General features: G+C 35.3%; 1 protein-coding gene across 3 annotated transcripts in view; it reads left to right on the plus strand.

Moving 5' to 3' along the window:
- Nucleotides 1-7,479, plus strand: part of SNTG1 (syntrophin gamma 1) — a 160,313-nt gene extending 152,834 nt beyond the window's left edge. For all 3 annotated transcript variants that reach the window (XM_069854082.1, XM_069854083.1, XM_069854084.1), the window contains one exon: nt 4,793-7,479. In XM_069854082.1, the coding sequence (XP_069710183.1) occupies nt 4,793-4,951 (159 nt within the window). In that variant the 3' untranslated portion in view covers nt 4,952-7,479. The remainder of the gene's footprint in view (nt 1-4,792) is intronic.
- The last annotated feature ends 3,528 nt before the right edge of the window (nt 7,480-11,007 follow it).

Genomic DNA, 11,007 nt, shown 5'->3' on the forward strand with positions numbered 1-11,007 from the left:
TTTAGTGTCTCCAGTATTGCAACAGCTTCCAGAGGCTAATGAAATCTTAAGACTGTAATAAACTCATAGCGCTGTGCTTTTCAGTTTTACTTGGCTAAGTTTTGGACCATTGAAACAGAAACTCCTTTGTATTTTTTCTGCCAAAACTGAAGAGTTTCTTAGATCTATGAGACATCCTTTTTCTATATTTAGGTTTTCAATCATAGGATTATGTAATGTATCTAACAATCAGCATCAGCACTGTTTTTCTTATTAATTGCAATTTCCATTTGAATTTTGTAAGTAAACGTACCAGTGGTTTCTGGGAACCAAGAGGTTTTGTGCCTTGTAAAACATGCATAACTTAAAATCAACACTTTAATCTGTGCTTTCACCTTTCTCAACCTGCAGAACTTCTTCACAGCTTGACAGTTTGGTCAAAAAAAAATTGAGTGAAGTCATGCAGTTCTGCTGCTTCAGGTTGGCTTTTGTTCACAGAATAGCTGAACTCTAAGCTGAATGCTACAAAAGCAAGCTGAGTACAAAAATCAGCATATGGAGATGAAGATCCAGGAAATTTTCTTTGCCTGTTTGAATGTGGAGAACAGAATAGGACAGAAATATGGTTATCAGCAAAGCAAGGAGTGTAGCTTCAAGGATTTAGCATTATTACTTATTGATTAATTAATACTACTTTAAGAGCAGTTAATGCAAATTAATTTGTACTTGAAATTATCTTGTATAGAAATCTATTCTAAAATAAAATAAGTAGCCTGCTGTAATGTGAACAAAATACTTGCTTTCACGTGTGTTACAAGGTCTCTTGATGGATGCTTGCACCATTTTCCAGACTGACATTGCTCTTCATTTCAAGTAGATTCTTCAAAATACAATTTTCAATTAATCCTTGTTCTTAGCTTTCAGGGATTTTTTTTCTGTGAGCATCACAGTGCACTTCAAATATAGAATATCATCGGTTTTAAATATACATCCTTAGTATTTTTTCAGAGTGATTGCTCAATTACAGTGACAGCGTTCTGAGTTCAGATTTCTGACCTGTGTAGGTTTGAATGATTCAGTTTTTGATTTCCCCGTACCTTGCACATGGATCGTCTGTTTAACATCTATTTTAAATTTGATTCTATACTAACATAGGCAGTTCATGTAACTGATGAAAAAACAAATATCTTCTCCTATCAGCAGTTTATGTATAGATGAAAGTAAATGCTTTTTTTTAACCATATCATGAATACTTGCAAAAATTGCTTGATTTTGTAGATATATTGTTCATGTAGTTGTATCATTAATATAGTGCAATAACACCAGGGTTTGTTGTTTTGGTTTGGTTTAGTTTTTTTCATCTGAGGGCACTCTTTATATTTCTCTTTCCATCTCTGTCCTTTCAGTCCAGACTTTCTTTGTGAAGGTGACCAGAATTCCCATACACTTCTGACCATCATCAATGACTGTGTCTTTCTCACATACCTTTCTGCCCACTTACATTGTGCCCAGCAGAGATGTGAATATTCTCGTTAATAATCTGAGAACATCTGATGTAATGATAGCGATGTAGGGTGAGAGTAGTTTGATCAAGAGAAGACTTAGAAAGACAGTTTGAAGACCAGAAAGTACACTGATATTCGTAGGAGAGTGGAATCTTAGGTGATGTGTAAAGACAACAGTCTGGGCATTGGACTAATAGTAAATTGTATATTTGTGCTTGACAAGTAGATGTGGCTTCAGTTTGAATTTCTTTGATTTTGGGGGGATTTGTTTTTTCTCTACTGATAGCAACTTTAAGGACTTCACTACATATTTCTTCAGATTTCTTAAGGGTTGCCTGTCTGCTTACTTGAAACTTCTTCTGAAGCTGAGTGTGCAGTACACAATACTCTGCCTAGGTGAAAGTGTAATCAGACAAGAGGATGACTGACAGTAAAATATATATACAAGCAAGCAAGGATGGTTAGGCACACACAAAATCTTGTGGGTTCACCTCCATCTGCTGACAGTAGAGCAGACCTGTGGGCAGCTAAAAGCACAAGCTCTCAGCAGAAGTGAGGGAACATTTTGTCTGTCACCAGCTTTATGTGAAGTTTTATCTATTCATTAAGCTTTCTTGTGATTAGGCTAATCTGCCAGAAAAGTATTGTCCCTGACAGATCTCGTTGCCATCAATCAGACTCCTCTGAATTGAGCTGCAGCCATTAATCAGGCCTGTATGTACTCACCACATACCAGACAGCCTACTGTGCTTCACATTGGTTTAATTCCCAGTTAAATATGCTTGTCTACATTGAAATAGAAATAACGTTTCATGGCAAATAATAATCTAGCATTTGCTGAGTTCTTAGTGCTCATCTTTGCAGTCAAGGTAATATCTGTGTGATGCTATAACTAACAATAATAGTAATCCAATGGGACCTTCAGAGACTGTTCTGTTGCCTCTCCCATTTTCCTTGAAGGTCCATTGAGCAATGGATCTTCCAATGTGTTACTGTTGCAGAAACATCTGTGATGACTGTGTTAGTAATTGTACTAATCAACTGTGAAAAATCAGAGTCCAGAAGCTGTAATTATGATAGTAAGGGCATTCAGCTAGTAAGGTTACCTAGCTGAATCAAACAATTCATAGAATCATAGTATAGTTAGGGTTGGAAGGGACCTTAAAGATCATCTAGTTCTAACCCCTCTGCCATGGGCAGGGACATCCCATTAGATCAGGTTACGCAAGGCCCTGTCAAACCTGGCCTTGAACACCTCCAGAGATGGGGCATCCACAACTTCCCTGGGCAACCTGTTCCAGTGTCTCACCACTCTCATGGTGAAGAAATTCTTCCTAAGTCTAGTCTGAATCTGCCCCTCTCCAGTTTATACCCATTCCCCCTCATGCTATCACCGCAAGGATTTATGAATAGTCCCTCCCCAGCTTTCTTGTAGGGCCTCTTCAGGTACTGGAAGGTTGCTATAAGATCTCCTCAGAGCCTTCTCTTCTCCAGGCTGAAAAAGCCCAACTCTCTCAGCCTGTGAGAGAGTTGGGCTCAGAATGTGATTATTTTAATAGGCTTATCCTGTTGAGACATAGGACCAAATGTAGTCTTTGTACAGATAACATGCAGTCAACATAAGCTTCAGTTTTATTTTTATAATACAAGAAGGATAAATATACTAATAAAAAGGAGATAGCTGAAGAGTAACTTAATTTGAATGACTGATAGTTTTTAATCTCAAATAGCTTCTGTAATTCCTTGTTTCCTTATCTTTGAATTTCCATTGTTTTCCTATCTATGCTACATTTCCTTATTCTGAAATTCAAGGGAGGAAAAAAAATTGGCATAGTGTTAAAATTGACTTTCTCCCAATGTTTAAAAATGACCGTGTCTCTAAACAGATTTTTTTAAAAATGGACACAGATGGCAAGTTTGTGAATCTTGGCATAAACTTCATCTTTTTTATTGAGAATTGGTAGTTAAGGAAGTTTAAAGATGCTCAAGGGATGTTATAAATTCATTTCTCAGCATGTCTGAAGAACATCTACGTAGATGGTAAGAGAGCTGAACAAAGCTTTGACCATTTGTTACATCACTGGACACTGCACATGCAGCTATCTGCTTTCAAGCAGTTGTTCCCCCCTCACACATGAGGAATTTCTGAATGTCTCCATGTGAAGCACTACCCTCTGGGAAATCTCGAGGCAAAAAAATGCAGTTTTTCAGCAGTTTTTGTTGAATTTACAACTTTATCAATATTCTTCTGAATAAAAAAGTAAAACCCTTTGCTCTATATAGCCTTTAAATATCGGTGCTGAACAGAAAGACGAATAGAATATACCACGAGCATTTATATTACTGGCTGCATTTTACAGTGAAGAAATCTGTTTAGGCAGTAAATCAAAGTAGAAAGATGGCAACTCTGCAAGACCATCCCACCACTTACATGATTTCAAATAGCTCAGCTTCTGCTTTCAAGTACAACAGATATTTATTGATTAAATGCCATCAAAACCACATTTAAGAAAAACTTAAAAAATATAAAGCAGCAAGTTTTTATATATAAAACAATGTAGTGTTTACTTATTTTCTCTATAGTGGCACCTAAGGAAGTCCTAGCTAGTCTAATCACATAGTGAAGAGCTATAGAGATGTAAATTAAAGTAGAAAAAGACAGACTTTGTCTAATATTACTAATAAATTTAAAACATAGACTCTGTTCCCTGTTTCGGCCCAATGACAGTAACCCTCTCAATGACAGAAGAGCCAGATTATCCTTGTGCAATAGTAGAACCTTTTCAAAATATGCTTTTTGTGTATTTTTTTAATTAAAGAATCAGCATAGGTAAGATAATAGCTACCAGTGTGAGATGACATGTAGGAAAAATGTAACGTGTGGAACTCAACATTATTGATCTTTGTGGGTGCACTAGGATGTAGTTATGTAGACTATTATAGTGTAGTCATTCAATCGCTGTCTAAATTAACTTGCAAAAAGAGCAGGTTAATTTAAATAGAAATTTGCATTAACAATCTAAGGGAAATAAACTGTCATATGATGTTCACTTTCCTTCCTCTTTAGCAGGTAGGACCTTGTATTTCTATGGAGGTACTTAACTCAGAAATTCATCTTTATTAGCCTCCAAACTATTATTTTTGAATGGATAGCTCAATGTCTAAGTCCCTATAATGGAGAATTGTCAGACGTAATAGCAGAATTATATGAAACTATTAAAATTATTTGTGTTTGAATAGCAGTTTGTTCCTGAGTATACATTTGTGAGATGTTCTTTTGTTTAATCTTTTTTTTTTTTCACTTCTAGGAGCTGGAGTTTTCCAACCTGTTTGCAGTCCTTCACTGTATCCACTCATTCTTTGCAGCCAAAGTGGCTTGTTTGGACCCTCTATATGTAGGCAGTCAAGCCACAGCTTCTGCTGCTCCCACAACTTCTGGTACTGGCAAATTAAAGTATACTACTTGACGGCTCACATTACAGCACTGCCACTTATCAACGAGATATAACAATGTATAAATATTCATAAGATATAGACCTTTGGTAAACCATGTACATGGAAACCAGTAATGGAGTCAAGACATCTTGCAGCATCAGCAGATAAATGGTCACGTGGGATCATAAATTCATCTCTGTTCTGCAAGACATCAGTAAATAATCCTAGTTGAAACCCCAGAATAGGATGGATATGCTTTTAGTATGATCTATTTGTACTTACATAGTGCTTTAAGCAACACTGGAAGCAAAGAAATAAATGACAAAATGAAACACTTCAGTATTTAATAAAATTTTCAAATTGCTCTAAAAATACACTAATAGAATTGCCATATTCCTGTTTTCAGATGTTTTTATGACAATATGCTAAACTCTGAGTATGAATTTAATACCCTCTCATTATATTACAAATGACGTGAGCAAGCAACAAGCTTATAGTATATATGGTGATGGGAGATAAGCATGGAAAGGCCTTTATGTAAGTATCTCCTCAAGTAAGAAAGCACTTTAAGCACTGTTGTAAATCCACACTTGTGTCCATACATGGAATCATGCTACTTTTTCTATTTTGTTCTTTTATTCTAACTATAACAATAATAAAGATATAGCCATATTGGACTGATACAAAAGATATCACAAAAAGCAAAACATCTTTACATGAATAAGTCCCTCTTCTTCAAGTAAAAATAATTTGATATTAATTTAATTTTAATTACAAATTAAGTGCAAGTGCATAAAATGTGGTCTGCTATTTACTTTCTCCCTTTATTTTTGCAAATAATTAAATTGTGTAAATCTAATAGTCTTTGTTCACAAAACTTAGCTCTTGAATTTGTTTTGGAGACAATCGACCTAATACATTGTTTCCATATTTAACTTTGATTTCACATCATAAGGAGATGTTTCTGTTCCACTCAACTCTCAACAAAATAGATATTCTATATTATGCTGGAAAAACGAGTCCACCATTTGAATTCTTAATAATTTCTTTTTTCATAAATTGTTAGTAAAAACAGGTACAAATTAAATAACCTGTAAAAAATAGATGACAGGACGTGTAATATATCTGTATGTTAAGAATATTGCATCACTCCGGACCACGTGCAATTTCCAGAGTATCATTTAATGATGAAATTTGAGGGAGTTGTATATCTAAAATGAATAATTTTATTTAAATATCATTTTGAAAAGTAATTTAATTTTATGCTATTACACACATCAGTGAAGATGGAAAAATGATGGGAGCATGTGTAGGACATAGCTGAAGCAAGAGAAAAGGTGAAGGATATTTTTTGCCAGACAAGGTAAGGGAATCTAAAAAAATGCAGGAAGAACAGTTAGTGCAGCAACAGTGTATGCTTAACACTTCAAATAGTACTTTCTGTGGTTTCAGATTATTATTGAAATCAAAACTTCCTTCTTTTTTTCATGCTTAGACTTCTTGTAAAAGCAGAGAGTAGATCAGGGTTATGGACACCATCTGCCTTGTTAGCAGAAAGACTAATTCTGTCAGATCACTTTATATATACTGAGATAACTAAAACTTCAAAAGTGAAGCCAGAGAAAAGCTTTTTTTAAAGTGAGAACAATACAAAATGCAAAGCAGGGACAAAAGGTGAATGAACTATAGGGACAAATCATGTCTCTGTTTGTTTGTTTGCTTTTCATTAGAAGTATTTGGATGTATGCGTGTGAGAGCATCCTTACCATTAAATATGGCTGATCCTAGTTGATTGTAGTTCCAAATACTCTGAAAATGTGTTTTCTGAGAGCTCTTTCATTGCTTTCAAATGACTTTCAATATGTGCTTATTTCTTATTATTACACATTTTTCCATGCTAAATACAATAGAATGATATCATAATCCAGTTATTAAATGCTTTCAATGTCATCAAAATCCAACATTTTCACATTCACCATCATACATTTTTTTATATGAATGATCTATAAACAAGGCGATCAAATTCTGGTCTCTGAACGACATGTAAAACTGCTGTGGCTGTCCATGAGATCTCAGGTTTGATCCTCAGAGAGTACAAAACCTGTGTATTTTGAATCCAAAGCTATCACAGCCTAAGGTGTTTAATGAGGGTAACTCAGGCACTGTCCTTGTCAAGAAAGAATATATTGGAAACAAAAGTGTTGACAGAGCACTTATAATGCTGAAAACAGAGGCCTGGTATCTGTTAATGACGGTTTTCCTCTGTGCTCCAGAATCATCTCCTTCCTTTTAGTGTGTTGCTGTGGCGTGCAGCTATCACAGTGTTGGCATGTGCTAACATCTCAGTAAATACTCTGCTGGTAGTAGCAGAACCTAAAACTAATCAGCTGCCAGTTGTATGTTTTTCATTCAACTCTTCATGTTATGTGCACGGTTTTACCACTGAAACTAAGAGTTGTATAAGGGACATTGTCTAGTGTGTTTAAATCAACATAATGTTTATCCAATTATGCAGAAAGTATGTAACTGCAAATTGCTGAGAAGAAGGGATTCCATGATATGAAAGTCCATCCCCCTCCAACCCCCCCATTTTTTTTTTTTAAACGATCCTTTTACAGAACTGAATTAATGACATGAACTTCTTGGATTCCACTAGAGCATCTTAAAGATCTCTGTCACATATTCGGTTTGTAGAACTGCTGTATTCATCAATGAGACTTTTGTAACTGAGCATTAAATACACAACATTTAAGAGACCAAACATTAGACTCTAAATTGATTTTTTTTCTGTTTTTCTAAAACCTGCATTTCAAAGAGCTAAGCTGGTGGAGCTTAATCAATTCCTTGATTTTCTGGAAGATAAAAGTGATGTTGTGAGTATGTAAAATGCCATAGCTTTGACTGCAGATCATCATTGATTTGTAAATGCAGCAGGGGTTTGTGCACTGACCTCACAGAGTATTCAGAGGTGACTCTGCATTCAGGCTTGCCTGTTTAGAGCAAGTAGGTTGGAAATTCGTTCTTGAACCAAAGAGAGAAAATTTTGAGCTCCATATTATAGCTCATCCTGAAATAGCAAAATATAACTTACTAACTTATTTGCTATATTTTTCATTTAAATACCTACAGGAGATTCTCATTTAAAGCATAGTGAACTTCATATACATATGTCAAAAGCCAGGCTTTATGTTGCAGCTTCTCATTTCTCACGTAACATATAATTAATACAAGTATTTTCTAAGTCAACACATCCAGTGACAATGAAAAAAATAATTATTGCAATGAGCTACCAGTTTTTGCTAAAAATCTGTATGCAAGTGAAAGTAAATATTGTAATGAAGAAAGAGCAAACCAACCAGTCCATAGTGTAAAATATAATTTGTTCTCTTTATGTCATGATAGTCATAAATAAGTTTAATTAATAATATTTTATAGTACTATACTTATTGAAGTGATGTTGTGCAGTATACCAAAAATACATACTCCTGATTTACTTTGCTTTATGATGGAAATATTAGATGATCTGACCTTCACAGAACTAACCATATGATAGGTTAGTATACTTTTATTATGAAAGTTATATGAATACATATTATGGTCGATTTTGTCCATGAATGAATGTTTCATTTCCTAGATCTGATTGAAAATATAGTTCCAGATTTTCAAAAGAGCTTTGCATTCCATTAGCATGAAAGAACCTTCAAAATAAAAATCAGGATATTTTTAAATCTGGGCCATTTTATTTTGTTAAGTACGGCAAGAAGTTTGAGAAGACAAACTAGTTGTTAATGGGTTATTTCTTGCTTAAAACCAGATATTTGTAGTTTTGTCTAGCCAAACTAGAATTCATAAGAATGCAAAAAAAAAGAGGATGCAGTATCAATATGCTTTGGGATGACAATTATGAAAAAATATTATTATTTTCCAAATTAGTCCTTAATTCCAGAAAATTATATTTATTTACTTGTGCACGTAGACTACGTCAGTACAGATCAAAGAGGACAGTTAAACATGAGTAGATGTCCATGCTGCAGCCTCTTACTGCAATTTTTTTTTTAAAATACCTCAAGTTATTTCTTACATCAAGCAAAGTATTGAAAAGGCTGAGGATTTTTTGAATGTACAGTTGCTTCCCTTAGAAATTCAGTAGCTTTACTACATGTTGTCTTAAGTACCCTTGTGTCCTCCCTATGCAAAAAAGAAAGAGCAGTTTTCATTCTAATATGCAATACACTAGTCCTTGTATTACACTTCTCAAAGTTTTTTCTTTCCTTGCAACGTCTGAACTCTGAAAAAGTATCATGTCTGAAAAAAAAGTTTAAGCTCATTTTAAAACTTTAACCTTGAGCAATTATGAGCCTACTTTCAACTCGCACCTTTGACCAGTTCGACATGATGGGAAACATGAGAGACTCACTTAAGCTCCTGAAATTTAAGTACTGGTCTTAGATATCTAAGGTAGGACTTGAGGGTCTCAAACAAATAAAATACAAGGCAGGAATGTAGCTTAGGATCTCTAAAGGTTCCTGCACGCGTGTGTCTGTTTAAGGACCTAGAGGTGCTTCTATGTTACTGTTTCATTTTTTCAGAAATGTGCTTTTGAAGCCAGGCTCCTGCCTGCTGCCAGTCACTGTGCTATTCTTCAAATTGCAGAGCTGTCTTTAGGTATATTAATTGGGTTTTTAGGAAGAAACTAAACAAGCATCACACCTATGAGAGTTCCAGGTCCTTTCAGACCATGTGTCCCAACTGAAAAGAGTTCAGAGGAAAAATCCTCTGAGACAGCAACAGCAAGGCTGCCAGCTCCTCTTGCCAGAAGTTCCTCACTCTCTGCAGCAGCTGCTGCTCATGCCCCATGGGTTCTTGAAGGACCCTGGAAAGCTGAGCTTCACAGTGTATCCCAACGGAGCTTAGTTCCTGAGAGAGGATGCTGCACTGCAGCAAGAGGCAAAACAAAGCTGAAGGCCGATGGGTGCCCAGGGCAGATTATCCGCATCACCTTTTTCCTTCACTACACCGGGACAGTACTGACTGCAAGCAGGCTACCCTGTGCTGCTCAGCCCTCTACCTGCTGCATCTTTCTCCTTGACTACAGCAAATACACACCTGAATATTTTCTCTGAGGTCCTCAAACACCCTTCCCTGTCCTCTCCCTCTGTTCAGACAGATGGCAAAGTTGTTGTCTCAGCTAACAGAACCTCAAAACTTCTTATACAGTCAAGGGACAGTATTCAGAATTATGGCAAGGCCATCCATGTACCAGTAAGAGTACTTAAGTGTTTGATTAACATTCAGGTTAAAGCAAATAAAGTTATAGCTGAGCTTAAGTTCTTTCCTGACATGGAGAGTTCTTAAGTGCAATTTTAGTGTTTTCCTCGAATAAGGTCTCTAAAATCAACACATTTCTACTTGCTTGGCTTCATTTGCTCATTTTCAGGAAGTTCAGTGGAGATAGTGGTTGGTATTCTGTTGGAACCATAGACAAAAGCATAGGAATACTGGAATAAAAAAAAAAAAAGAAAGAATTCCTGTTTGGAAACTGTATGTTATTACAGTGCATTACATAATCTATTAAAATACATTGAACAATGTAAAAGTAAACACTTTCATTTGCGTAACCTAGTCAGTTTTCATTATGGTAGACATGCCTTCCAGTTTCAACAGCTTTCTCCACAAGAATCCCAGCTATATATTATACAAATTCTTTTATTATTCAGTATATACTAATATATAATGCTGTGTGTTTGTGTGTGTGCGCGCGTGTATATGTGTGTGCGCGTGTGTGTGTGTATATTAGTATATACTAATGGAAGATATTCAGCATATATTAATGAAAGTTACATATTAGGCACAACTATAAAACAGGAGCGTAAATCCATGAGCTTTACATTTAATGACTTAATCTTATAATACTATAAAAAATATGTATATTAGTTGAAGAAATGGCTATTTTTGCAGTATATGCACAATCGGGATATATGATAATAAATTGATAAAAATGACGTGATTTACTATTTCATACCTCCAGGAACTTTGATTTTTTAATTATTCTTATCCCTTTAGCATATTTGCAATATATGTCATAAGT

The sequence above is a fragment of the Phaenicophaeus curvirostris genome, chromosome 3 (assembly GCF_032191515.1).
Source record: "Phaenicophaeus curvirostris isolate KB17595 chromosome 3, BPBGC_Pcur_1.0, whole genome shotgun sequence".
In the NCBI taxonomy this organism is placed as follows: Eukaryota; Metazoa; Chordata; class Aves; order Cuculiformes; family Cuculidae; genus Phaenicophaeus; species Phaenicophaeus curvirostris.